At 42.6% G+C, this 26,651-nt stretch overlaps 14 protein-coding genes across 14 annotated transcripts; 9 read left to right on the top strand and 5 right to left on the bottom strand.

Annotated features, from left to right (window-relative positions):
* Positions 1–222: 222 nt before the first annotated feature.
* K450DRAFT_256140 (uncharacterized protein) lies at positions 223–1,194 on the top strand. The gene has a single exon (XM_051591454.1). It carries the CDS (start codon positions 388–390, stop codon positions 1,063–1,065), a length of 678 nt encoding a protein of 225 aa, XP_051441673.1. The 5' UTR covers positions 223–387; the 3' UTR covers positions 1,066–1,194.
* A 96-nt stretch (positions 1,195–1,290) lies between these two features.
* On the top strand, positions 1,291–2,069 carry K450DRAFT_256138 (uncharacterized protein). The gene is made up of 3 exons (XM_051591453.1): positions 1,291–1,390; positions 1,452–1,590; positions 1,658–2,069. Exons 1-3 carry the CDS (start codon positions 1,323–1,325, stop codon positions 1,775–1,777), a joined length of 327 nt encoding a protein of 108 aa, XP_051441672.1. The 5' UTR covers positions 1,291–1,322; the 3' UTR covers positions 1,778–2,069.
* On the bottom strand, positions 1,796–3,531 carry K450DRAFT_256134 (uncharacterized protein). The gene is made up of 5 exons (XM_051591452.1): positions 2,835–3,531; positions 2,662–2,774; positions 2,352–2,586; positions 2,116–2,283; positions 1,796–2,044 (listed from the first exon to the last, which is right to left on the bottom strand). The coding sequence occupies exons 1-5, from the start codon at positions 3,226–3,228 to the stop codon at positions 1,953–1,955; spliced, it is 1,002 nt and encodes a 333-aa protein (XP_051441671.1). The 5' UTR covers positions 3,229–3,531; the 3' UTR covers positions 1,796–1,952.
* A 458-nt stretch (positions 3,532–3,989) lies between these two features.
* On the top strand, positions 3,990–5,570 carry K450DRAFT_256131 (uncharacterized protein). Its single transcript, XM_051591451.1, has 6 exons — positions 3,990–4,272; positions 4,347–4,432; positions 4,493–4,553; positions 4,614–4,681; positions 4,753–5,202; positions 5,269–5,570. The coding sequence occupies exons 1-6, from the start codon at positions 4,158–4,160 to the stop codon at positions 5,488–5,490; spliced, it is 1,002 nt and encodes a 333-aa protein (XP_051441670.1). The 5' UTR covers positions 3,990–4,157; the 3' UTR covers positions 5,491–5,570.
* A 1-nt stretch (position 5,571) lies between these two features.
* Positions 5,572–9,042, top strand: K450DRAFT_256125 (uncharacterized protein). Its single transcript, XM_051591450.1, has 15 exons — positions 5,572–5,787; positions 5,846–5,900; positions 5,962–6,108; positions 6,174–6,342; positions 6,415–6,463; positions 6,537–6,876; positions 6,955–7,109; positions 7,198–7,416; positions 7,486–7,655; positions 7,719–7,921; positions 7,996–8,262; positions 8,334–8,446; positions 8,514–8,690; positions 8,755–8,850; positions 8,928–9,042. Exons 1-15 carry the CDS (start codon positions 5,659–5,661, stop codon positions 8,943–8,945), a joined length of 2,307 nt encoding a protein of 768 aa, XP_051441669.1. The 5' UTR covers positions 5,572–5,658; the 3' UTR covers positions 8,946–9,042.
* A 108-nt stretch (positions 9,043–9,150) lies between these two features.
* On the bottom strand, positions 9,151–9,747 carry K450DRAFT_178951 (uncharacterized protein; the record flags this gene model as incomplete). Its single annotated transcript, XM_051584307.1, has 2 exons — positions 9,151–9,338; positions 9,378–9,747. The coding sequence occupies 2 exons, from the start codon at positions 9,745–9,747 to the stop codon at positions 9,151–9,153; spliced, it is 558 nt and encodes a 185-aa protein (XP_051441668.1).
* A 1,974-nt stretch (positions 9,748–11,721) lies between these two features.
* K450DRAFT_256111 (uncharacterized protein) lies at positions 11,722–12,917 on the top strand (the record flags this gene model as incomplete). Its single annotated transcript, XM_051591449.1, has 6 exons — positions 11,722–11,725; positions 11,802–11,832; positions 11,916–11,957; positions 12,242–12,542; positions 12,614–12,731; positions 12,811–12,917. 6 exons carry the CDS (start codon positions 11,722–11,724, stop codon positions 12,912–12,914), a joined length of 600 nt encoding a protein of 199 aa, XP_051441667.1.
* A 304-nt stretch (positions 12,918–13,221) lies between these two features.
* Positions 13,222–15,358, top strand: K450DRAFT_256104 (uncharacterized protein). The gene is made up of 9 exons (XM_051591448.1): positions 13,222–13,346; positions 13,427–13,577; positions 13,644–13,955; positions 14,029–14,065; positions 14,130–14,211; positions 14,273–14,364; positions 14,431–14,654; positions 14,719–15,009; positions 15,084–15,358. The coding sequence occupies exons 1-9, from the start codon at positions 13,238–13,240 to the stop codon at positions 15,271–15,273; spliced, it is 1,488 nt and encodes a 495-aa protein (XP_051441666.1). The 5' UTR covers positions 13,222–13,237; the 3' UTR covers positions 15,274–15,358.
* Position 15,359: 1 nt separating this feature from the next.
* K450DRAFT_256098 (uncharacterized protein) lies at positions 15,360–17,123 on the top strand. Its single transcript, XM_051591447.1, has 7 exons — positions 15,360–15,574; positions 15,671–15,832; positions 15,946–16,067; positions 16,140–16,293; positions 16,358–16,500; positions 16,578–16,761; positions 16,825–17,123. The coding sequence occupies exons 1-7, from the start codon at positions 15,386–15,388 to the stop codon at positions 17,038–17,040; spliced, it is 1,170 nt and encodes a 389-aa protein (XP_051441665.1). The 5' UTR covers positions 15,360–15,385; the 3' UTR covers positions 17,041–17,123.
* On the bottom strand, positions 16,818–17,904 carry K450DRAFT_256094 (uncharacterized protein). The gene is made up of 4 exons (XM_051591446.1): positions 17,812–17,904; positions 17,663–17,737; positions 17,481–17,549; positions 16,818–17,405 (listed from the first exon to the last, which is right to left on the bottom strand). Exons 1-4 carry the CDS (start codon positions 17,854–17,856, stop codon positions 17,289–17,291), a joined length of 306 nt encoding a protein of 101 aa, XP_051441664.1. The 5' UTR covers positions 17,857–17,904; the 3' UTR covers positions 16,818–17,288.
* Position 17,905: 1 nt separating this feature from the next.
* K450DRAFT_256092 (uncharacterized protein) lies at positions 17,906–18,452 on the bottom strand. Its single transcript, XM_051591445.1, has 2 exons — positions 18,236–18,452; positions 17,906–18,172 (listed from the first exon to the last, which is right to left on the bottom strand). The coding sequence occupies exons 1-2, from the start codon at positions 18,408–18,410 to the stop codon at positions 17,931–17,933; spliced, it is 417 nt and encodes a 138-aa protein (XP_051441663.1). The 5' UTR covers positions 18,411–18,452; the 3' UTR covers positions 17,906–17,930.
* Positions 18,453–18,521: 69 nt separating this feature from the next.
* K450DRAFT_256089 (uncharacterized protein) lies at positions 18,522–20,627 on the top strand. Its single transcript, XM_051591444.1, has 6 exons — positions 18,522–18,686; positions 18,768–19,000; positions 19,070–19,381; positions 19,450–19,559; positions 19,634–20,183; positions 20,257–20,627. Exons 1-6 carry the CDS (start codon positions 18,554–18,556, stop codon positions 20,260–20,262), a joined length of 1,344 nt encoding a protein of 447 aa, XP_051441662.1. The 5' UTR covers positions 18,522–18,553; the 3' UTR covers positions 20,263–20,627.
* K450DRAFT_256083 (uncharacterized protein) lies at positions 20,245–21,343 on the bottom strand. Its single transcript, XM_051591443.1, has 4 exons — positions 21,023–21,343; positions 20,911–20,948; positions 20,685–20,804; positions 20,245–20,616 (listed from the first exon to the last, which is right to left on the bottom strand). Exons 1-4 carry the CDS (start codon positions 21,042–21,044, stop codon positions 20,560–20,562), a joined length of 237 nt encoding a protein of 78 aa, XP_051441661.1. The 5' UTR covers positions 21,045–21,343; the 3' UTR covers positions 20,245–20,559.
* Positions 21,344–23,449: 2,106 nt separating this feature from the next.
* On the top strand, positions 23,450–26,584 carry K450DRAFT_256079 (uncharacterized protein). The gene is made up of 4 exons (XM_051591442.1): positions 23,450–24,008; positions 24,118–24,294; positions 24,389–25,166; positions 25,243–26,584. The coding sequence occupies exons 1-4, from the start codon at positions 23,583–23,585 to the stop codon at positions 26,430–26,432; spliced, it is 2,571 nt and encodes an 856-aa protein (XP_051441660.1). The 5' UTR covers positions 23,450–23,582; the 3' UTR covers positions 26,433–26,584.
* Positions 26,585–26,651: the final 67 nt, after the last annotated feature.

Genomic DNA, 26,651 nt, shown 5'->3' with positions numbered 1-26,651 from the left:
AGAAAAAAGAGAGTCATTATTTCCCAGATAAACCTGTGCCAGGAGTGGATCATGAGTTCCCATCACGCAAGGTCGATTGGTATGGCAACAAGCAATTTGATCTCATCATGGGGTTTTCTAGCAGTCATGAGAGCAAAGCTGCCTGCCCCCGGACCCGATGTATATAAAATACTCTGGATATGTTACATATCTTACTTCTCTCCTATAAATATTTTGATTTCCCGTCACTCAAAGTCGGTTTTCTTTTGGGCTACTCGAAGTCTTTCAGCTGTCCCTGCTTTCTTTCTCTCTTTCCTTTCTTCCTTCTAAATTTACACATCACATCTCCACTACCAGTCAAGTCAAAACCGTTTCACTCTCACGCACCGAAGCAAAACTCTTAATTCAATGACCCGGTTGCACTTCGACTCAGTATCTGACTATGACTATGTCCTTCATTTGTCAGAGCACAAGCTCACTCGCTATCAATATCAGAGGACCGATATTGCATTACGAAAACATGTATTGATTCGCAACTTGTTAATCAAGGCACATACCATAGCATCCGATACAGATGACGAAGAGGGGTATGATGATGAAGAAGGCGACGAGGAGGAGGCTGATCAGCCTCTAACCTTTGGACGGCCATCTGGCCGCATAGTGACTGTTGTTGACACTGACAAGTCCAAGGAGGAAAGTTGGTTTGATACTTGTTTTGATCAACTGGACCAAGACAATGTTGACTCTGTCATCATAGACTACAGTAGTAGCGATGAAGATGACGAAGAAATGGAAGACGGTGCCGTACCGCGCTGGATACAAGATGTTCAACAGCGTTATCTTGTAAACCACTCCACCGTCTCGTCAGCGGACCTTGAAGACGACGATGAGGACGATGAAGACGCCGATGCTATCCTGAAGCTAGCGTCACGAGAGAGCTCGTGCGATTATTTTCTACGAAATGATAAAGAATGCTCTGTTGGTGCTTTTGATCCTTTTGGTAACGACGACATCGTTTCAAGCACCAATAATTTTAGTAACAAATATTCTTGGATCGAGTGGCGACATGATCCAATAACATTATGATATTGTATTGCTTTTCTTTCTTTTTTATTTACTTCCTGCTTTTTGTACAGCAACCCTCAAATATCACTTGTACAGTAATTTACATCACCCAAACATCCATAAAAAAATCACATTTAGTCTTCATTTAAAGCTTTCATCAATGATGAGGTGTACTGTTTGGCCGTCTCCTCAATTTTATGGGCATGTGACCGCCACCATGGGGTTTATGAACTTTGCGAGCCCGCAGTCTGCGTCGATCTACTGACCCATTTTCTGACATGTCGGCGTACGATCACGTTGCCAGTGGGTCACTCAAGCTGAAGGGATCCAGCGGAGGCGTTATAAAGTATGTCTTCTACTTTGATTACATTCCCTGCTCACTACGGCATACTAACCATTGATTCTAGGAAAAAGAAAAAATCAAAAAAGTCGAAATTGCAAGATGCAACTAGACATGTAGCAGCCGACGAAAAGAAAAGAAGCACATATGTTGCTATCGAGAAAACGCCGGCAGAGCTCAAGTTTGAGGAGACTCAGCGACGACGAGTAAGTGATTTCTATTGTGGCTGTTTATTGAAGTATGCTAGGCACTAAACAAACTCCTTGTTCGCAGCAAGAGGAAAAAATACGAAGATCAGCCGAAAAATCACATAAGGAAAAGGTCGCCGAGTTCAATGACAAGCTCGAACAGCTTAGTGAGCATTACGATATTCCTAAAGTCGGACCAGGCTAACATTGGCTTATCATCGTCCATCAGGAGGACGGTTTGGTACGCATATCAGTTTTTTGGTTTTGCGGACTCAATAGTATTGCTTTTTTAATTTGTAAATTGGGAATAAAAAAAAGATATCAAAGCAAATCACAAATACAGATAATATAAAACGTTACGCTCAAAAAAGTATTTGGTTCTAATTTGGCGTCATAGCTAGAGACTTCAAACTTTGCTTCCATAGCTTAATCCTAGTTCGGATACCTTCGTACTCGTCACCTTGAACATCATCTATGAAAGAAGATTCATATCAGCTGCCAAGGTGATAATTTGGGGATTCACTTTGAGCTAATTCAACTCACCTTCCGTCAAATCTGGACCCTTCACACCATAGGTCGACTTAAGGTGCTCCCAAGTCTTAGGTCCAACAAAGCCAAGTGACCAGCCTTCCAAGGTCACTTCTGGTATATGAAGTTTACCACGCTCATCCAACAGCTCATATTGGTCGATTGGATCTGGACTCAAACCGCCTTCAAGTAGAATGTGTTAGTAGCTATCTGTCAAAGAATACATGAAACATCTGGCCATGATGGTTTACCGTGTAGCCAATGGCCCCAAGTTTGGAGCCAGGCACGACTGATAACATGAACTTTGATTTGGTCCTCAGGCAACTGCGAAAGTTCACGCTGCTCCTCGACTTCCAAATTGCGTTCCATAATACGGAATCTAAACTTTTCCAACGCACCACGACCATTGTCATTATCTTTGGTGACAATGTCGAGCATTTCATCAACTTTGATTTGTTCGCTTCGGCTAGCTGTGCATACGCCAAGCTGTAGGAAAAAAATAAAGGACAGGTTAAGGACAAGTAAAAAAGTCTTGATTAGTTCGTAGTAACTTTAACCTACTGCTCGGCCAACTGGCATGGAGTAGGATGTCCTGCATCGTGTACACCATAACCATAGACTGCTAACTCTTAAAAAGAGATGATGGTCACCAACATCACGGCATCCGGAACATACTGTACGATCTGATTAGATATTTGAACACACTAGCTTTTAAAAGATATAAGAATACTTGCAGGCTTCGTCACATTTTCTGTGCATACACATATACAGTTCGTTGCATAGCGCATGGCACTTGGAGCATGGACTTTCCAAGGACATAGTCTTGTATAAAGAGCTTTTCTCGAGCAAAACTGGCTGGGTGAATCCCATAAGATGCCTACATACTCTTCGCATGGACTTATCTTGAGTACATGCTTTATATTGTGTCAAGAAACTGGTATAGGTATAATCAACTCCATAGTGTTGAATGCACAATTGCTTCCACAATTGATCGTCAGTACCAAGGAGTCGAAGGAAACGACAAGTAGCCGACAAAGCTAACAGATCTTGAACGTCATCAATTTGCCAGGCTATTTGTGACCATATTTCAGGCGAGAAGGAGATATAGGATTGATGTGAACTAAGCATTGACGAGATTCGTAAAAGTTGCTGCGTACCAAGCCTCGTTTTGTGTGGCAAAGGGTGAACAATTCTCCACGTGCTTGATAAAGATATGATGTCACAAGATCAGATTGCAGTGGGAAGAGCAAAAGGCAACAACATTACTCATGCTCGAACAATACAATAATATTTAATAAAATATAACTAGAGTTCCGTGCTATCTTATATAAAACGAATTGTTAGAAGTGGAAGCTCTTCTTCACAATGGAGCAGCTCAGTTACCATATAAAGTATAAAGACTGAGAGAGTATATTGTTTGGCCCGTTTTTGAGTTTCTTTTAAAAAAGGTTTTTTGTACTATTTGGCAACTGCCTTCTATTTAAACATAATGCTGTTGCTGGCAATTTGCGATCGATCATAGTCATGATGGCGTAATGAACCCCACAAAATGTAGAACTGACTGTATCACCCTTCAACCTGGCCATTGCTCATCTAAAAGTTGGAACGCAAAAGCTTTGTAGCGAATATATGAAGTCAAAGTATTTAACGAAAGCAACATAGGGTTTTGAACGCCAAAAAGGCCTTCATACAGTTTGCTTTTACTTACTGACAAAGTCGGGCATTTGATTGGTAAAGGCGTTATTAGCGATGTCATTAAAAAAAATCAAACAGCGCCTTTGGGTCGATTATGTCAACGGTCAGTGCGCCCAAACAAAACCCCAATTTACGTTATGCGTAAAATTTTGATAAAGAAGTAACAAAGCTGTTATTTTCACAACATCTTTAAACCGGGCTATGTCGTACCTTCGACCATGGTCCTGTCAAGTAAACCGAAACATGCCGTGCAACCTTGAGCCTATCGCCAAATCGGCAATGTGACTGTCTATGAGCAAGCATTTTGCCTTCCACTTTGGTTGACAACCAGTTTTTTATTGGCACCTCCTTTCATTCATACCATGGACGTTCTTGGCTTTGCAATGCAAGGCGAAAACGGAAACCATGGCGATAACAACATGGTTGAACTCACTTGGTGGAACGTTGGGTTTGCATCGCTATTCATCGTTGTAAATTGTAAGTATCGATTCATTTAGTTTCTCCTGTTAGTGGGTTCTCTTATGTCCTTTTGAACTGACTGTTATGAACAGTGATCATGTCTTCGATACTTGGTCTTGGCCTAGAAAAATCACTATTGATATCAGCAATTCGCTGCGTTGTACAACTAACGATAATGGTAGGTTTCCACAACAAAATAAGTTTCAAAACCCCCAAATTCTGATGGACGTGCTTGTAGGGTTTCGTTTTAGAAGATGTATTCCAAGCAAAGCATCCTGCTATAGTTATACTCATGACGAGTAAGTGATCTTCATCTTCAGCATTATTGAGTTAGTATCCTTATCTTCTCTTCGTCACAGTGATTCTTATTCTATTGGGCTGCTATGAGATCATTTACAATAAGTCGAACAAGACTTTTCGGGGAATGGTAGGGGATTTTGGGCTTCACTGTAGAGCATGTTATCAAAACAGCCATGCTAATCCTCATTAATCTACTAGTTTCTGACGTGTTTATGCTCAATGACTATGTCGACGTTGTTGGTGGGGATTATCGGCAGTCGATATGCAATGGCACAGGATCCATTTTGGACTCCAGAAAAGTTTATACCCACTACAGGAATGCTGCTTGGAAATCTAATGAGCGGCATGGCAGTTGCAATCGGTTCTTGTCTTTCAAGTCTTAGTGACGGACACGAGAAGATAGAAACCTATCTTTCTTATGGAGCAACGCGTTGGGAAGCTGGTCTTTCTGTAGCAACCGAATCCGTGCGGTTAGCCATGCTGCCCACCATCAATCAAATGTCCGTCATTGGGCTCATCGCTATCCCTGGTATGATGACTGGTCAGATTATGGGTGGAGCATCTGTCCTACAAGCCGCTAGATACCAACAAATCATCATGTTCATGATATCAGCAAGTACTGCCTTGGCTGTTTTAACAGCAGTTGTTGTAAGTATATTTCCAGAGCGACAAAGCATACTCCGTCCTAGAACTAATTTATTTATACCACCACAGACTTGTGTTACTACCATCATAGATGCTGAACACCGTATTCGTCCTGAGCGTATTCTACAAGGTCGACCGAGTTTGTGGAAAGATATCAAACTGTTGCCCAAGCGCACATGGGAAGGCGTACATTGGTGCATTATGTGCTGCGGTCGATTTCAGAAGACACACAAAATATGGGACGATAGCGACAGTGAAACCAGCACTGAACGTACCCCTCTTCTAAATTAATTACATTTGAATGATTCACACTTTTAAATACACAATAGCTGCAACTTTTTGAAAACGCAGACTTTTTTTCTTTGCTATTCATTGTCAAAGGGTTAAATCCCCGCAACAATTTAGAGACAGGCTGTTAAAGTTTTGGTCCCAGTGCTTTCGACAATTCGTCAATTCACCATGGCGCATAAAGTAGCCACCACGTACATTATTGACGTTTCTCCGTCAATGGAAGTCAAGCAAGAAGGAGTGGACATAACCTGCTTCCAACAGTCCATTAATGCTGTGGCAGGCTTGATTCAAGACAAAGTAGGTCGATTCGCGCGTCGCTCTCCGCTATGCAATCCTGTAGTAACAATATTTGTAGCTCTTAGTTGGGCGAAAGACCGATATGATCAGTATCATATTAGCTGGAACAGAAGGTATGTTATATGAGTTAAAATTAGATATGCAAGTTGCATACTCACAAGCTTTGTTCGCAAGGAACGGACAACAGCCTAGTGCCTAAGAATAGCGAAGAGCCTTCTGCGTATGAACATATTACAACTATTCAACGAATTGACGTACCAGACAACGAGTTGGTCCGTAAACTGTTGAACACGACCGCGAGTAAACATTCGCTGACAGATGGTAGGTATCTACAGTTGTTCTTTGTACATTTAAAAAGAACATGACTGGCACTAACTATGTTCTAGTTCTAAGTGCCTTGATTCTCGCCGAAAATGATATGGACAACCACTGCGGAAAACTGAAATATGTGAAAAAGATTATCCTATTTACTGATGCAGAAAGCGAAACAGATTGGTCTGATATTGGCCATATTCAAGAGAGATTGGCTGCACACAAGACTGAACTGATCGTCATGTAAGTCGAACTATAGCAGTTTTTCACCCTGATTCAACGACGTGCTAATCCGTATACGTCTTGTGAATAAAGTATAGCTGGCTATACTGAATCTGACACTAGCAACTTCTCGGAAACCAAGGTATGCCATTCATATCGCGAAATCTTCATCCAAATTACCTATATTGCTGCTAAACCAGCCATCCTTCGTTCAGGCTGATAATATTAAACATTTTCGCACTCTCGCCGAAGCAGACTATGTGGATATTATACCAATGAAAGATGCTGTAGATATGCTAAGCACCTTCAAGGTCAAGACAGTCAATCCGACGCCTGTGTTTCGAGGCGAACTTCTGCTCGGTGATGCCGCCGCGCATCCGCTTGAATCCCTCTCTGTTCCTGTCTTCATGTACGCCAGAACATATGAAGCAAAGCTACCTACCGCAAAGAAGTGGTCAGCACTATCTGATACGCATGCAGGCGAACAGGCTTTAACGCATGATGTCGGTAAAGAGGTCTCCTACAAAATCAAGGGTTCAAATAAACAGGCGAATGGTAATGGCAACGGAGATTCAGAAGCTCAGACAGCTGAATCTGATTTAAATGGATCAGCTGAAGCATCGACATCTGCAGGAGCTACAGAACAAGGCAACATCAATAGTTATGATCTTGAACACGCATACCCCTTTGGAAAGTCTTTGGTCGTCATCACTGCAGAAGATGAGAAGTTCATGAAGATCGAGACAAAGGCAGGAATGTTCATACTTGGGTTTTTGAGTGCATCATCGGTATGTACAATAGTGTTTACGAACGTGTACCAGCACTACGGGCTACATAGCTAAATGTAAATGTTACTCTCTCGTTTCCTCTGCTTAGATTCCAAGAGATTACCTTATGTCCAATGTATACGTTATTTTACCACGGCCTGCCGACAACATGGTTGCCTCCGCAACTATTTCTTCTCTGGCCCGAGCGCTGTACGAACAGAATGCATATGCTCTAGTTCGTTATGTCGCCAAAGAGAATCAACAACCTAAGCTTGGCGTTCTTGTACCATACTTTGAACCAAATATAGATGCTCTACATTTCATTAGGGTAGGACAGCAATATGTTGTCGAGTGTTCATTATAATGAAGAATGCCGTTAACATGTTTCTGTTCGTAGGTACCGTTTGCGGAGGACATTCGCCAATTCCCCTTTGCGCCACTGGATGTGGTTACTCTGCCTAATGGAAAAGAAGTCACTGATCACAAACTCCTTCCTTCCAAGGAGCTCGAAGATGCCATGGATGCGTTTGTCGCCAGCATGGAGCTACCAAAGGAACCGGATGGCAGGTAAGGGGAATTAAATAATGAATGGCTACTGTAGAATAATGCTGACCAAAATAAACCTACCAGTGCTAGTTTCTCTCCTGAAAAAATATTCAACCCTGCAGTTTGGCGCTTGAATGAAGCTATCAAACAACGTAGTTTGAACAAAGCTGCTCCCATTCCAGAACTTCATTCTGCACTGAAGATGCAGATGGAACCACTTCCAATCATGATGGATGTCGCCAGAGATAAAATAACGAAGTTGACGGAGACTGCAGGTGTTAAAAAAGGTATGTAAAACAGGAAATATTGGTAATGCGCAATAATGTAGTGGTTTGGCGCTTACATTCCATTGTTTCCGCAGTAAATGCAAAGGAAGGGAAAAAGCGAAGGTATGGTAAAGGTGTCCAATCTGAAGAGCCAATAGCTCCTATCCAAGATATCGTCAGGAACGAAGAGGAAAGTCTCAAGAAGTATAAGGTGAAACAAGTGGAAGATGCAGACATGGAACTGGATGAGCGACCAGGATCGATCATGAATAACCTATCGAATGTTCGGGAAGTTGGCGCAATTGACCCTATTAAGGACTTTAGAGCTATGATCGATAAAGAAGGCGATTTCATAGAAGAAGGTGAGATGACATGACATGACATGAATTTGTATATAATCGACAATATCTAGAGGCTGACTATGACCATCTAGCGGTGCAGCAAATGTCGGATAGGATCGAACAACTCGTGAAGGAATCGTTTGCTGATCAGTACTTTGAAAAAGCAAAAGAGTGCCTCCAAGAATTGCGTGAACAATGCAAAAAGGTGAGATATTTTGAAGTAGAGCACTGTAGGTCTCGTTGAATATGAGGCTGATTGAATCCCTCAAAAGTTTGAAGAAGGAGTACAGTACAACGATTTATGTCGCAGGCTTAAAGTTTTATGCGATCCATCCAACCCTCAATCACAACGTCTTGATTTTTGGAAGTTGATGATCAAGGATAACATTACACTTCTTTCCAAAGACGAATCAGCGGACGTTGACGTATCTCAAGAAGAACAGGCACAAGTAAGTGTTGCTGTACGCATATCTTTCCGTGGCTCTTATTTTAACTTTCTCTGTCGTTTATTAGTTCCTCACAGATATCCGAACACAGCCAACACAAAAGACAGAGGAGGCGGATGTTCCCATGGAAGAAAAAGAAGATGAATTAAGCGCAGACAATCTGGTATGTAGTCTGTTTTGTCTTGGCTTTGATTTTTGAGGTAACTAGGCGCTAACGTCAGGTTTATTTCCTTACCCTAGCTTGACATGCTGGAATAGAATATGGATAGTAACTACATAAAAAAATGTACACCAACAATACACTACTAAAAATGCCAACTGTACCACTTTTACAAACAACTAAAGAAGTAGGGGAGGGCCAATTGCATTATGTGAGTATGTAATAGAGAACATTTATTATGGGTTCGATGGTAAATAGAGTATTGGTACAAAAGGGAATGGCAGTATTTAGTTATGCTGAGGATTATATTGGTTCACCATGGATACGAATGCGATACAGGCAGGTATAATCAGGATGGCCCCAGTTGTCCTTAACACGAATGACAACAACACGAGTTGGCTTTTGAGGCGAAACAGGGAACGATTGTACTGCGATGGGATCTTCAGCATTATATTGACCACTGGCAAGTTCGATGACATGCTGGCCCTGGTCTCCCAATGCACCATCAGTTGTTTGACCTAAGTGTTCACCATAGACTCCCCACAGAGCAAAGTTCTTTGGGGCACTACGACGGTCAAGAAGAACTTGCTTTCCAGCATGCTCAATAGTGACACCGGTCACCTTGATGGTCTTGCTAAGAAGGATGCCAATCGAACCGTTGTTGCCGACCATGGGCCAGCACTGTCCGACATTGGTATCTGGATAAAGCGCGGTGATGGCAGGCGAGGTGTCACGAAAAGGTATCATTTTATGAATAATCCATTTTAGATTTTCAGTTGGCTCGAGTTCGTAGGTTGGTGAAGTGAGTCTTGGAATGATTCTTGCTCCTGATGACGCTAATGCGTAATCCGGTAGTGCTAAGTAATCCTGGTGGTACTTTAGGATGGCTTCGTCGATCATACGGTTGACTATATCCATTGCATCCGGTCTAAGGTCAGCACTGGCTGCGCTCTTGAGTGATTTCATCATATCTGACTTGAATTCAGACAATTGATGTTGAATCAGTGCGTGAGTTTCGTCACGAGAGAGTTGATCGTTTAATTGTTGAGAGATCTTCGTGAATTCATCTAATTGATGCGGATCAAGCTTCAAATCGGCAAACTTCTTCTCGAGGGTATGCATAGCGGCCTCTAAACTAGTGAGGGACTGAAGGCGATCTCTTAAGTCTGCGATATTACTCTGTACGCCTTCAATACGTTGATCTTTAGCAAGAGCAGCCGCAATAGCCTTCTCTAAATCTACTTTGTACTTTGTGAGTGCAGTGCTGATGGTATTTCCGGTGTCATGGGTCAATTTGTTGATGACCTTCTCAGCTTCTGAAAGTCTTTCACCCAACTTATTCAATTTCAAGGCATCAGAGCGCTCTAGTGTTTCCAAGCGGTTCTCGTTCTGTCGAAGCTTTTGGGCTGTCTCAGCGAGGACAAGGGTATACTTTTCCACAGACACGATTCTAGATGCCAACTCTTCCATAGATTTGGGTAGTGCTGGTTCAGGTTGTCTTTGGAATGCGGCAGCCAGCCTTGCAACGGTTGGCGGAACTGAACTCAAAGCGGACTTGATGCTTTCCGTGCTTGGAATTTTCAAATCTGCAGTCATTTCCGCGTTACGCATCATTGAGCCTATAGCAACAAAGATGAACAGAATAGGTGCAATTCGGGTGAGCCTTCTAAGTTGGCTTGTGGGAGGTTGTGTTGCCTTTTTCAATAATTCTTCATCCATCAAGTTCTTGCCGGTAATGAAGTGGAACATTTTTTGTAGCTTTGTTAAAAGCATAATGACGGGTGTTGCTATAACAAAATCCAATAATTTGAGAGTCAACCCGAGAGCTGTAACAACAGCCTCTTTGATGGTCCAAAAGATCATGAAGATCCAAAACATGACCCATCTAAACATCGAGTCCAGGACTCGCTGTAATGGCTGCCACAAGAACGTTTGGCGTCGTACATTCACAAAGCTACCAGTGCTCTCTGAACGAACTGATTCAGCTTCGCGTGATATGGATCTACGAAGAGGGGAGACCCCATCAATGCGTTTTCTCCACTCGTCTAATGTTTCGAAAGCAGGAGTCCCACTTCTACTTCGAGATTTTCTTGGAGTTGACTCTCTGCTTTCAATTTCTGTACGCCGTCGAAATTCTTCCTCAGGGTATTTGAATAAAAGCTCCTCTTCAGCAAATGGATTTGATTTCAGTTCGGCATCTGTCACGGAAAGCTTGCGGTGTAGCTTGCTATTATTGTTGGAATTATTCGCATAGCTGTCTAAAATAGTCGACAGTGGATCATCCTCTCTATAACTTAACGATGATGGAATTCGTCGCTGCATGGTAGGCTGCTCAGTGGTGTCGTTAAGGTTGTCTAGGTTGGGATAGAGGTTGAATGAACCAGGTTGTGTGCTTTTGAATAGAGTTGAAATATCAGATCTGATAGGGCTCAAGGGAGGACGGGATGGACTTTGTACCGCAGATGGTCTTCCTTGTCGTGCAGCTTGCGTAAACGCCGTAGCTATATTCACGGTTGTATCTCTCAGGGCGCTTAATCGTTTACGTGAAGGGCGATCGTTAAAGGAATCGGAATGTATTCTTCTGTTGTACGCTTGCTCACTTGGACTTTGTGAACTGTTCAAATATCTTTGACTGCTTGCTCCTTGTAAGCTCGTGTACGCTGGCGGCGTTTTGCTCGGCATCTACGTTGTGGAATCAACTTGTCTTTACAACAGGAAAAAAGCGCGGCCCCCTTTGGTTCCAAGTGCGATTGGGTTAGGGCAATTTTTAAAGCGAGTCACGTGAGAATTTCTGAGATGCGCTGTTGGATGAGAGAGGCACTTTATTAGCGATCAAAGTGCTGCCATAGTGAAGTTCTTTCTCTGTAATTTACCATGGGTACGGCTCTACGAAAGTGCTTGAAGACAGATGATGGTGCATCGTTACTAATAGATGATTGATGGATGATTGATAGGTATCAGTCGTGATTCTAGGCACAAGAGAAGGTATGTTACCTACAACATTTTGAACATGAGCTTTATACATTTGAAAGAAATTTTACTAATTGCCGTCCTCTCTTTGAATTTAGTGCCACTGGTGCCAAGCGTGCCCAGTACCGAAAGAAGAGAAAGTAAGCATTCATTTGATGACTATGATGTACGAAAGTAAAATACGCCAACTAGGAGTCGAGTGGACTGGATCGAATTTCCGTAACGACTCGCTTTCATCGAAAAGTAATGCCTGGTAGATTACAACTTCGAGACGGTATAAAATGTTTTAGTTCAGCGATAACTCGATTGTGCATGCGCCTTTTCTGCCTCTCTCGACAGCAACGACGTTTCAGGACGATAATCTTGGATCCATCAACTGCTGATCATCTTTTTCAACCCTGATTTCTGACTGTTTTCTGTCCAGGTTCGAATTGGGCCGTCAAGCCGCTAACACCAAGCTTGGACCTAAGCGTGTCCACGAAGTCCGTGTTCGTGGTGGTAACAAGAAGTACCGTGCCCTTCGTCTCGATGCCGGTAACTTCTCCTGGGGTTCTGAGAACTGCACCCGCAAGACTCGTGTTTTGACTGTCGTTTACAACGCCTCCAACAACGAGTTGGTCCGTACCAACACTCTCGTTAAGGGTGCCGTCATTCAAGTTGATGCCACTCCTTTCCGTCAATGGTATGAGTCTCACTATGCTAAGACTCTCGGCAAGAAGAAGACTGTAAGTATCACTCAGCAATACAGTAGATCAAGTAAACATTGATAGATGCTTACTTTGAACGTGATTTCCAGGAAACCGAGGAGGTTGAAAAGAAGTCCAACCACGTCCAGCGTAAGGTCGCTGCTCGTCAGACTGATGCCAAGGTTGACTCTCTTTTGGAGGACCAATTCGCTGCTGGTCGTCTTTATGGTAAGTCCGAGTCAATGAGAATAATCAATAAGAACTCGTTTCGACGTTGTGTTTCTCACACATATGTTTGTTTAATTAGCCAAGATCTCTTCCCGCCCCGGTCAATCTGGTCGTTGCGATGGTTACCTCTTGGAAGGACAAGAGCTCGAGTTCTACGTCCGCAAGCTCAAGGCTCGCAAGTAAACATACAAAAACCCGATTCTCTTCATGTTCCAATAAAAATACAATGCTTTGTAGGAGCGCACAAATTAAAACTATTTTAAGATTATGTCAGTGGTGTGTGTGTGGGCTATTGTACCACGACTCATAAGGGTGCAGTTGTGCATGGAAGTGCCGCAGAGCTAGCATCCAAGCTTTGAGATCAAGCCATTGGGCAGTAATGGTAATCAGTAGCAAAAATCGATTATTATGCGTGCGGGTGGCTTGCTCCAAACGATTCAATTTTCCCAAAATTTTGTGAAGGTGAAGCAATTGAAAGTCACATTGTCAAAGTCAACCAAGTGCACATGCCAAAAGAACCGCACATGAAGCCGACAGAGGTCGCAAAGCGATCCAAATCCAAGAAGACAAAGGTGGGCGATCCGGTACCGCCCCCTCCAGACAAACCGCAACAATGTAAGTACTACAATATAATGAGCAATCCGAGATTACTACCGTCCATTTGACCGACGGTGCATTTACCATTATCTTTGCAGGCCAGTATTGGGTGGCTCGAAAGCGACGCTATTGCCATTTACCTTCAAAGAAGACAAACAAATATTGCGGAGAGCATTTGACAGAGCAACAGAAAGAAGATATCGAACAGGATACGAGAGTTCGTATACCTTGCCCGTTTGATCCACGACAGTATGTATTCATCATCAAAGGTATATTCTGTATCGTCATGCACTTTTACTGACCTGCTTGAAACAGCACTGTTTTCCAAGATGAGCTCGAAGTGCACCTGAAGACTCGCTGCAATGCTCGTCCAAAACCAAGTGATCCATGGTACTCCCTCAATGCCAATTGTGCTCTTCCTCTTTCCAAAGAAGAGCTTGAATTTCAGCAATCCATCCACTCTCACAAGCATTTGAAAGCCCAGCCCTGGATAACACGCGTGCAACTCCAGGAATTACCGAAAACCGAACTTCGAGAATTGATTTTGAAGGTCGACCGTCTTTACAAAGATATTGTACCACCCATCAAAACGAAAATTCACTTTCACCCATCTATGGAGAAGAGACGGTAGAATCACAAGTTTCTTGCTGTTCCTATTTCAAATACCAATGAGATTTCACTAATTAGAGTCAATCATTAGAGCTCAGGTGAAATTCCATAAGCATGCTGATCAACAGGTAAGAAGGGTATGGATTATAATTGAAGGGTTTATGTTTCATATATTAACAGAAATACCATAAGGCTTCGTTGCTTGGACATATGGCTGATAAAGATATGCTGAAGAACAAGCGTGCTGCTTTCGTTGAATTTGGTGCTGGAAGGGGTACGTAAAACTAGTTTGTTTGAGGTTATGCCAATTAAGCTGACACAGATTTGGCTTTCAGGCGAATTGTCCCACCATCTTAAAGCAGCACTTAACGCTGAAAATGGCGAGAGCACATTTGTTTTAATTGACCGAAAAGCTGTCCGTGGAAAGGTATGTTTGAAGTATAGTCAGTGTGTACACAAATCTGTTTCTAAACAAAAGCGTCCATGGTGGCAGTTTGATACCGTTCTGACTGGCGAAGGAGGCGCAACCAAAGTCAAGCGCATCAACATAGACATCAAAGATTTATGCTTGAGCAATTTGGATACCTTGAAGGATGAAAACGGTCACCAAAAGCCTGTGATCGCATATTCTAAACATCTTTGCGGTAGTGCGACGGATCTTACTTTAAAATGCCTCGAGAATTATGTGGAGGATCAAAAGGCTAATAATAACAATAGGTAAGTGCCCAGAGATTTTTTGACAGACTGTTTACATCAAATGCTTACTGTTTTATATTTTCAGCCATGCTATTCCTGGAATCATTATCGCGCTTTGCTGCCACCAGCTGTGCAGATATGAAATGTATCCCAACAACCAATTTTTGGAAGACAACCAAATTTCTAAAACGGACTATGAACGTATATGTAAAATGACGAGCTGGGCGATCTGCGGCCAACCTAAAGCACTGCGAGTCACCGATGAAGGAGTGCAGATACCACCTGAAGCGACTTCGGTAGTAGGCATCGACTCTGATGATGAAGTTGAAGAGCATCATCATGTCGCTGAGGAAGAGGGAGACCTAGATGATACTTCGTAAGTACCATTATATTAAGCTTATCTTTCTTGAGCAATGTGAAATGAGATGTAACTGGATTTACGTTGCACAGAGCTCATTACTCCGGATTGGACCACGAAAGCCGGGAAGCCATTGGCTTTGCGTGTAAGCGTATCTTAGATGCCGGTAGAGCGGAATTTTTACGACAACATGGATTCCATGTTGAACTTGTATACTATGCTGATAGAAAAACAACATTGGAAAACTGTGCATTGATAGCTACGCACAAGGTAGATCATTAGCTTTTGTAATAAAAAACAAAAAATGGGTTGGGGAAAAAAAGGACAAAATTCCAAAAAGTGAAATCCCCGCGACTCAACATAACTCGTTGTTCACCTCCCGCCGCGCAGGGAAATGGCCAATGCTCAAGCAGTCGAGCGCATTCTACTGCAGGGAGCTAATGCTACATTAAGTGACCTCACCTCGACCTTTGTCGTCACATTCCCCGGACAGGACACGTTTGCGGCTGCCTGTCACTTGTATATGCTATACAACCAAGAGGAGCAATCTTCCACCATCTCTGACCCTGCAACGGCTGAAGTTGTAAGTACTACCTTCATGTTAATCACCAGCTGCCTTACAACTGATCTCAAGTGCAAACTCCTTACTTGTCTCAATTTAACACTCAAGTTACTACAGCGTCGGTTCGCCATTCTTTTCGTCTTGTGCATTCTGTATGGACCTGATACGTTGGAGCAAAATCCATTTTTAAGCTTCTTTCTAGAGCTTTTGGATACCCTCGACGATGACTCACCTGAAAAACTTGCTGTACAGTGCATTCTACGCGGCTCTGCTAGTGAGGTATGCTGAACACCTTGGTTATTAACTGATCATCTTTTTCTGGCTTCTCCTTATTTTTTTTGGGTTCGTTTCGTCTGATAATAATGTATGCAACTTTGATTTGGCGAATTCAGATGCAGGCACGCACGGCTTTTGAACTAGCTCGAAACCCACACCAATTGATACCTATTATAACGATTGAGAGAGACCGTTTGCATAACTTACAAGCAATTGAGCAAAAGATGACGGACGATGGGTAAATATCAACGTTATTTGTGATCAACTCCACTCAAAGAGGGTGATGACAGGTAACTTATGCCCTTTGTAGCAGTCACCAGGAAAATGAAAGTATCTCCATTATCAAATCACAAAATCAAGTTGGTGCAACAGTTATCCCTAGTGATGATCATACATTTACGACATTCAATACTTCTCTGATGAAAGAAGCATTTGATAGTCCTTTATCGATTGCGCAGCAGGAGGTAAGTGCAGAGATGTTTGTCATGGCAAGGCTTCACTTAGCACTGTTTTAATTGTGGCTATCAGGACTTGCTTCGGATGATGGAATTGGATGTTGAAAAAATGAACGAACATCTGCCAGCCGATCGACTTCCGGACCTGATAGAGCACAACCAGACGATCGCTACTGAAGCACTTGAAGTTCTTGCTCCTTTGCCCGAGTTTTCAGAGTCAGTTGCCGATCCCCAGCTTTCCGAGGAGTTAATTGACCTGAACTGACCAAATCACCCTTATAATTTCATCCTAGTTATCTTCAGACGTTACTGACCATCGAAATTACCACCAACACAATGGAAGTTGTGCACCGTCTTTTGATTGGACTTCATCGTACCTATGTCCCTGACGAGTTTCTGCATATATACTTATCAAACTGCATTCGATCTTGCGAACTTATCGATGACCGTAGCTTACAGAGCCGCCAGGTTCGCTTGGTAAGATGAATATCTTTTTGCCTCTTGCCAACGTATAAGCGTCTACTAATGTGCCATCTCTAGGTATCGGTGTTTATACAATCATTGTTACGGAATAATGTTATCAACATTTCGGATTTTCTCATTGAAATACAATCATTCTGCATCGAGTTTTCACGTCATAGAGGAGCAGCGTCTCTCTTTCGCATTGTCGCAGAGCAAGCAAATAATACCGACTTCCTACTAAGTCAATCTAGCGACCTTGGCGAGTCCAAATCGACGGGCCATCCCATAATATAGCATTCACCCCCTTTCCATATAGCTTAGTGTCGAATTACAAAACCTACCTGCGCCGGAAATGAAAACAAAAGAAATGAAAGAGACTGTGTAAATACTGTAGATGGTGCTTTTTTTTTATTGGTGATTTCTATATGGGATTTGATGGCGGGTCGTTTTTCATATTTTTATGTGCATTTGTCCTTTGGACATTGACGAAATCATCGCAGGTGTCTTACGAGATTCTAGCGCAGCGCAATCATCAAACCAATTTACAAGCCTCCAGCCATGCCTTGGTTCTGTGACTCGCGCTGAATTCTGGCAACGTATGAGCGAGAGACGACATTCCAAGCCTCCATATAGCGGTCCATGCACTTGGACAAGCAAGCCTAAGAGGTTCGGAACAACAAAATGGTTGGTACTGGGTCGCTATCGACATGTTCAAGTCATTCACTGGGTTTTACCTGTTCACCACTGTCCAAACGAGAGCCGGGCTTGGGAACGCACTTCAAGTAGCACTTTTCGTTGATTTTCTATAAGAAACGACGTATCCGTGTTAAATTACTGGCCATGTTCTCTGTCCTTTCGAGTTTTTGAGGCCCTTTCAAGCCTTCCGTAGAGACCATTCCAAAGCGAGAATACTTACGTTAATCAATTCTTGAGCATTGGCAAGTGCGAGCTCACCACGGACTTGGTCCATGACTTCTTGCTTCTTGCTGCTCTAAAATCGGAAGAAAAAAAGTCAATTACGTCTCTTGCATTATGATAGTTATTCGAGATCTTCATATAACGTACAAGATCGGAGGCGCCGCCAAGGTTATAGTTAGAGTAATCAGACATTTTGTAAGAGAATAATAAAAACGTAAAAGCGATTTTTCTATTTGTTTGGCAAATGGCCTAATGAAATTTACACGTCACAACATCCCCGATTTCGTCTGTTCCAAGGCATCTGAGCTGACAAGGACATCCTGCTGGATCTGACTTATATGCGATGCAGCCTCTTGTACTGGCTGTCGCATCAAATCCAGCTCTTCTATTGTCATTAACAACTTATTAGCTACTGCTCTGGTCTCTTGTCGCTGCTCCTTGGTAGCTTGGCTCTCCGCTTGCACTTGCTCCATGATATCGGTAACATCCTTGTCTTTCACCGTGTATTCTTTTCCAGCAAATGTTTAGCAACGTCTGTTTCAAATTCGTGGAAGATAAATTCATAGCTCACCTTTTGTAATGTGTGGCACAACTAAGTTCTCGTCATCGAGGAATGACTGTAAATTTGTACGTAGTTCATTATAGTGCGTGTGCGCTGGTATATTACTTAAATCCTGAGTCATAGCATTGTAGTCCATTGACGTTGTTTTGTTTGCATTGCTACGTTGGCTAAATATGAATGACATGGTGTGGGCATGAAAAGCAAAGTGAGTCAATCTCCGTCACAGTCAGCGCAGCGAGCTGTGAGACTGCCAGCAAGTTTCGTAAATAAAATTTATCCTTTTTTTTTTTGGTAGTTTAAAAACATACAGCTTTAATCCCTTCAACAATGTTAGACATTCAGTTGCTGTTAGAAGAGAAGGGCGGAAATCCTGAAATCATCAGAGAATCCCAACGTCGACGTGGAGCCAATGTAGAAATTGTCGACGAAATTATCGCTCTGTACAAAGAATGGACTACTAGTAAGTCACGTCGTTGCTGGACGACCCATCATCCACAGATGACAAGCTGTCTAACTTTTTATGTCTTTTGACGTTTGATAGTCCAATTCGAAAGCAACCAAATAAATAAGCAAATCAACGAAATTCAAAAGGAGATTGGCAAGAAGTTCAAGGCTAAGGAAGACCCTGCTGAATTGGTCGCTAACAAAGACAAGTTGACCAAGTCAAAGGAGGAGTTGGTTGCAAAGACCAAGGAAGCCGAAGTTGTTTGGAAGAACAAGCTCGGCACTATTGGTAACATTGTTCACGCTTCCGTTCCCACTTCCTTGGATGAGGTAAGGCGGCCCCCACTTCCACTATCTATTGTAACTGAGCTTTGATCTGACCACTGTTTGACAACATAGGATAACAACGAGATCATCCGCACTTTCAACTACCAGAACGTTGAGCCCGTCAAGAAGGATAACATCTTGTCGCATCACGAAGTATTGACCCGCTTGGATGGTTACGACCAAGAGCGTGGTGCCAACGTCGCTGGTCACCGTGGTTACTTCTTGACTGAAACTGGTGTTGATCTCAACCTCGCTTTGATCAACTACGGTCTCTCCTTCCTCCGCAAGAGAGCCTACAAGAAGCTTCAAACTCCTTTCTTCATGAACAAGGATGTTATGGCAAAGACTGCTCAGCTCTCTGATTTCGACGAAGAGCTTTACAAGGTAATTGGATTGTTCTATGATCATGCCAAATTTAAACGTTGAAAGTTTGTCTAACCCCTGTTACTAAGGTCTCTGGCGATGGTGAGGACAAGTATCTCATTGCTACATCTGAACAGCCTATCTCTGCTTTCCACATGAATGAATGGTTTGAGAAGCCTTCTGAGCAACTTCCCATCAAGTGAGTGCCGTGAATGAATGCACAAAGTAGCACGTTTTTCACCCATTTTACTAACAAATCACCTACCAAAAAAGATATGCCGGTTACTCTACCTGTTTCCGAAAGGAAGCTGGTGCTCACGGCAAGGACACCTGGGGTATCTTCCGTGTCCATCAATTCGAAAAGATTGAACAGTTCGTTATTGCTGATCCCGAGAAGTCCTGGGACCTGTTCAATGAGATGATTACTAACTCTGAGGAATTCTATCAATCGCTCGGCTTGTCGTACCGTATTGTAGCCATCGTCTCTGGTGCACTCAACAACGCTGCTGCCAAGAAATACGATTTGGAAGCCTGGTTCCCATACCAAGGTGAATTCAAGGAACTCGTCTCCTGCTCGAACTGCACAGACTACCAATCCCGTCGTCTGGAAATTAGATGCGGCGTTAAGAAGATGGGTGATCGCGAAAAGAAGTATGTCCACTGCCTCAACTCCACTTTGTGTGCCACTGAGCGAGCTATGTGCGCTGTTCTTGAGAACTGGCAACGTGAAGATGGTTTCGAAGTTCCTCCCCCACTTGTTCCATACATGGATGGACGCACCTTCATTCCATACACCAAGCCCGCTCCCAAGAAGCAAGCTAAGGTAAATGAGTCGTTTTGAATGTAGTCATCTTCAATGGACTGGGGCTGACCACCATACTTTTCAAATTTCGCAGGCTTAAATATGTACCACTTTTTGGTCAAAAACCGAAGAAAATGTTTACTAAAATTTCATTCATAAAAACATATAAAAACGCTACAATGTATACAGATGGTAATTTTCGAACGATGGGTATGGTGGCAATCATGCACTTTTTTCTTTGAATGGCTTGTAATTGATTTGTAAAACGTTTGGGTATGATCAAACTCAACGGATGAGAATGTCGAAATGACAATGAGATAAAAATTAAAGGATTCTTTTATTGCAACAATCGAAAATGAACAACTTTCATTTTACGGTTTGTCGAGCCAATGGTCACTTATTTTTCAAGAGTATTGAGCATTGAATAGATTTTTTGATGGCATTTCTCGAGTTCCTAAGATGAAGCATCGAATCTTAGTATGATTTTCGATCCAATTAGTAAAGGCAGAGCAGAATACTTACTTCGGCGACAGCAGCTTGACCATCCTCTTCATAAGGATCACCCTTCATATGACTTTCAGTGACACATCCTTCCTTATAGCGCTCATCGATATGATGAAGTTTGTTTTGCAAATGTCGGAGCTAGTAGAGTATGTCCTTTATGTTAGAACGAACAAACATCATCGTAAGAGTGCGATGATTCACAAACCTGTTCTTCAGTGAAGCTTTCAGATGAAAGTTTTTGGGCTTCCTTTTCAACGTCGCAAAGTTGGTTATGGACGTGTTCTAACACAATGGTTAATTGCGTGAGTCAGCGTTATGGAGAACGTAGTGGGCAATCAATGTAGTATCCATCCTACCAAGTTCTTTTGACATGGGCATGTTGAAATATAGTTAAATCTTCAGTATTGAAAGAGATAATAGGTAGCATCGTCATGCCGACCATTGGTTTATATAGCTGAAATGATAAAACATGAAACCCGTTTTCCCACCATATGGCGCAGGCAGCCTTCGCTTTCTTTAAACGGCTCTGGCTGGCAAAATTGCTTTCAATGGATGGATTGATTCCTTATGATGATCGTACTGTAATTGGCGCACCACTTGTGACCAATCTTGCATAGTAACCATTGCCTATCCATAAAGCTTGCTAAACTAATTATTTCATCAACACTTCGTCACTTCTCACTCACCCTTGTTGTCGAATAAATAAGTCAAGTTTTGTCTCGCCACTTTGGCGCAGATTACAGCGTATCACGTGCGAGCATTGGGCGAAAAAGTACGGCCGCTCACGTTTGATCGAAAAATCAGACACGAACCCTGCACTGATTTATGCATAAGTTCCATCATTATGATATATGAAATTCATTATCGTAAAAATGGAGCATAGGTATCGAAGATATCAGTCAAACTTGCCCACCAAAATCTGAAGCAACTGTGAAACGTACATTGATTGTGCTAGCTTGAGCTGAACTTCGGAAAATCAGTCAATTCTTTTACTTTGTTCCGGTTTACAGTGTCTAAACATAGCGCTTTCATGCATCCAAAAGTGCCAAACACTTTTCGAGCTTTTGAGCCTTTGAAGTTCCAGCGCTGCATAAGCGTCTCTGGATTTATTCATCCGACCACAACCACCGAAGATTCGTCTGACATTGTTTACGATTCGTTTGCATAATTGATATTCTCAACACAGCGCTTAAAATAACAACCATAGGTACATATGTCTATGAATATCTATGAATTCATCTTTGCAGTGCCTTAATATTGCTTTGAATTAAATGAAACACGATTTTCCTTACTGTATCTCGAAGTTTCCGGCTGTGGTGGACCTTTTTTTTTTTTGCTGAGTGAGCAGCAAATATTTTCGTATTGGCTCAACGTCGAATAGAAGGTGCTGACTGAATCAACAATTCAGTCGTTTAATAGGCCATTTTTACTGACAGATGTTCTTTTCTGCAAGTTCGGTGAACTGATCTGCTTTGTAGACGCTGCTACTGTCGTTTCATGATAGCCATAAAGCAAACTTATCATGTTTTCACTCAGGTTTGTCTTGGTGATTATTGACAACGAGATTGGTGTACGTTCAACTTAAATAAATATGGACACTCGTAAGCACTACTTCAAGTGTGAACAACGAATTTGTAAGATTACAGGCTGGGCCATCTGAATTCTTTGTCAATATGTTCCCACTTATATATCCGTTATATAATTACGATGGCCCACTTTGGTAGCCTCCGGTTGAATAGACTTGATCATGATTGGTATAAGTTGGATTCGTCTGATTCATACTCTATTTCTCATGCTTCCAATTCCATGATACGATTTGCATCATTGTGAGCTAGCTAAAATCACTAGTTCCTAGGTGGTTAAAATGCAAATATCGTTGTACATCTGCATGTTGGTATTTCCACTTTGGCATGAGCAAATACACCAGCAAGAAGCATTGTCGTTTATTGGTAGTGGCACTTGTGGACATCTGCTATTTCTTCGTCTGCAACCATTCATGAGACTGTAGGGCATTTGGTACCACCTGTTCCTTGTACGGATTTGAGTCACTTTTTATATCATGGTTAAGAACAAGGTCCATAATGACAGTCTTATTTTATTTTTGGAGGCTTCAGGCATCTGACCTTCCTGAGAACATGAAGCCAGTATTTGTGGTAACGAAAGTTTGAGTAACTTGCTCACCGCCGCCAGAAAGATGGGATGTTGATCTGACTATTGGGAAAATCTGTGCTGTCGCCTATATGTCGTCAATCAAACCTTCATAGGAAATACTAAGGTTTTAAGGAGGTAACATCATCATTTTCATAATAAAACAATCCTAACGTACTGTGAAATTCAGGTAATCCGCACGAAGTCACAAAGACTTTACTTCAATGAAAATGGTAATACCAATTTTAAATACAGCGCTTCACTTATGAAATGTTACTCATGGCTCAGAACCTGCCACCAACCTCCCTACTTTTTTTTTAGTGGGCGGTAAACTGTCATAGCCTATTGACTCGAACTGAGCTTGGAAACGAGTGTCCATCCTGCCAATGCTAAGAAAGGTATGTAGGAGAAGTAATATTGGTTGTACGTGCGTCTTATATGAATTCATCAAAAAAGTGACAACAGCAGGAAATAGCCATCTATCCCCCTTGGTCAAGCTCTGCACGAGGGAGAGAGCCAAAGCAAAGTAAAAAAAAAAAGCGTCCAGAACGCACCAAACACGTGAGGGCGACGATCAACATCCATAAGTAGCATTCCTGGCGAATTGGATGGGATCTCTCCACTGACTTCCCCCCTTAACATTTGCGCTAAAATTATATCTCAAAGTGACCATCTGTCCTCCCTAATACGAAAGGTTCTCTTCCTTTTCAACCTATTACCCTCACTCCTTCTTTGTGTTGTATTGTATTGTGTCTCTAGAGCCTCACCATGGCTCAACAGATCGAACTACCGTCTCAGATTACCACACATTCCAACAAACCCGCCTCTCTTTATCACACATGCTTAACGGTCCTTGATACATTAGCCTGTGTTCCTGGTTTCGACAATTTTATGAATCAGGATGTTACCACTCCGACATCACTTACTATCCCTTCTCCTTCACCAACCACTGATCCTGTTTCGAAGCTGTGGAACATATGTCGAAAGGGTTCAAGTCTATGTTTTTTATTCAACACTTTACGTCCCCATACACCTGTCAAGGTCAACGAAGACGCCTCCCTTACATCGGCCAATGCGTGCAAGGCCAATGTATACCATTTTATCGTTGGCTGTCAGAAAGAACTTCATTTCTCAGACGAAGATCTCTTTACGATATGCGATCTTACACAAGATGACACCAATGGCTTTGTGAAGGTACGACATGGTAGTGGATTTCGTTGTTATGGGGAGGAATACTATTTTATTTAATTTCATTTGAGATTACAAAAATGCACTCGCCTTTAACATTTTGTTCCCCTTCAAGGTCGTCCATACGGTCAGTACTATCTTGGATATGATGCAAAAGGAAAACATCATCAAAGTGCAATCCTCCAAGCGTATGTCAGATCCGCCAGCTACACTCACCAGCGCGAGAGCCAAGAGAGTGAACGAACTGGTAGAAACAGAGAGGAAATTTGTTCAGGACTTGGAAGCTCTGCAGGTAGAAAGCTGGATTTTTTAATTCCCCCCTCGACGTTTCGTTTTGGCTAATCAACCGGTTTTTCAAATCAACCCTTCCCCTGTCTGTTATGTAGGACTACATGCGCGAAATCCAAACTCAGAAAATTTTGCCTCCCGATACCATTCATTACCTGTTTTCCAACTTGAATGCCTTGGTGGATTTTCAACGCAAGTTCTTGATTAAACTTGAAGAGATAGCAGAGCAAAAGCAGGAAGAACAAAGGTTTGGACACCTGTTCATCCAGATGGAAAGTCTCTTCTCAGTCTATGATGTTTTTTGCGCCAATTATCCACTGGCTCAAGATTTGGTCATTCAGGAGACACCGAAACTACAGAAATTAGTGGATGTCGCCAACCCTACCTATGAGCTACAATCTTTGCTCATTAAGCCTGTTCAAAGGCTATGCAGATACCCGTTGTTGATGGAAAAGTTGGTCGAAGATACTGACCCTTCATGGCCATATTATACTGAAATGAGAGAGGGGCTTGAAGCAACATCAAGAGCGGCCAGCCGTGTCAACGAAGTCAGTCGTAGAATCGAAAACCAGAAATGTTTAGAAGATCTGAAGCGCCGCGTCGACGACTGGAGAGGTTTATCCGTAGACCAGTTTGGAAGTCTCCTTTTGGAAGGAAAATTCATCATGTCCAGTAATGATGCTGAAAAGGAGCTGCTGGTATATTTATTTGACAAAATCTTGATCATTTGCAAAGAGATGAAAGAAGGTACAAAAAGTCGTCTCCCTAAAACTAATGCTATTGGCATTAGTAAGAAGAAGAGGAGAGCCAGCCTATTGCTCAAAGGAAAGATTTTCGTTTCTTTCATCATCAAGGTGGTCAACACAAGTAGTGATGGTATATGTCTTCGTACATTGATGGGGCAACGTTTGTGATTCCGTCCGCTAACAGCAAGGAAATTGGATTTGCACAGGGGTTTACTCACTCAAAATCTTCTGGCAAAATAATGATGTCGAATCCTTTTCGTTAAAATGCCCTAACGAAGAGCATTTGCAGCGCTGGGAAACAACTCTCAACACTGTGTTAGGCGAAACCAGAAAGCCTCCAACCGCTGACAATGGATTTGACATCAAGCAGTATTCCACAAACTGGCAGTTATCTGGAAATGGACAATCGATCAACACAGTACCAGGATCCCACGATGACGACCACGATGCTGTCATTGACGAAAACGATGACGAGGAAGACTATGAAGGCGAAGGAGAGGAAGCACTGGATTCACAATATAGGATGCGTAGTGGATCAACCTTCAATGACGGAGAGTATGGTCGATATTATAACAGTAAGCATCGTGCAACTGGTGGCATGGCAGGAGTCGCTGGAGCTGTCCCTATGCGCCATTATCCTACCGCACCTGGTATGACATTGCCACCGCTCCCAAGATCCACATTTTCGCTTCCCAGTACGTCAACACCAACAAGCCAAACGGATTATAACCGTTATCCTGCATCACCGCCTCCGTCTACACCGTCATCGCCTACCTCCTCAGCTAGAGGATCGGCTGGTAGCTCAAGTGCTATAAGTGTCTGGCAACGCAGGAACAACGACTCTCCTCTCACTGACACGGTCGCCAAGTTCATGATTGGCGATGACCTTCCTACCCCCACTGAGGAGCACAGATCTTACACAACCGTTCCTATAGGGAGGACGCAGTCTCAAACGCCCAACGGTGTCAAGAAAAATAGTCAATATGGGCCACCTCACAGTATTCAAATGCGTTCAAGATCGAAAAGCAGTCCTGATGTACATAAGAACCGAAATTCATGGGGACAAAACATGGATCGCGATCAATACGGGTTACCAACAACAAGGGTTCCACCATTCAACAGTGATGTTTTAGCCAATCAAGTCAAAATCAAATTGAATTACCCGGATGGTATTTATGTGATCCGAGTTGAACCTGACATAAAATATAGGGACTTGCTTGAGCGAGTTTCCCGCAAGATCGGTCCTCTGCGCCCTATGAGCTCTCCAGATACACTTCGACTAAAGTACCAGGACGAAGAAGGTGATCTGATCACTATCAATTCCGATGAAGATGTTCAGATGGGTATCGAAGCAAAGGGCAGTGCAAACACTGTCAATCTCTTTGTCAGCTGCTAGAGCATCTTCTATTTGTCATCAACAACTACATACCCTCATTGCCCATATACATGCCGCCCATAGACGCTCAAGCTTATCACCCCCAACACACTCTTTACAACACCAAGCATTCCCTTTTGTTCCTCTAGACGAGATGACTATTGCCCACTGCTAGGCAACCCACAGCATGATGCTAGATGCACCAAAATTCTACTGCACAGTAACCCATCTACCATAGAT

Source organism: Umbelopsis ramanniana (assembly GCF_025399195.1).
Source record: "Umbelopsis ramanniana AG unplaced genomic scaffold K450scaffold_61, whole genome shotgun sequence".
Lineage (NCBI taxonomy): Eukaryota > Fungi > Mucoromycota > Umbelopsidomycetes > Umbelopsidales > Umbelopsidaceae > Umbelopsis > Umbelopsis ramanniana.
This window is presented reverse-complemented; position numbering and strand designations above follow the sequence as displayed.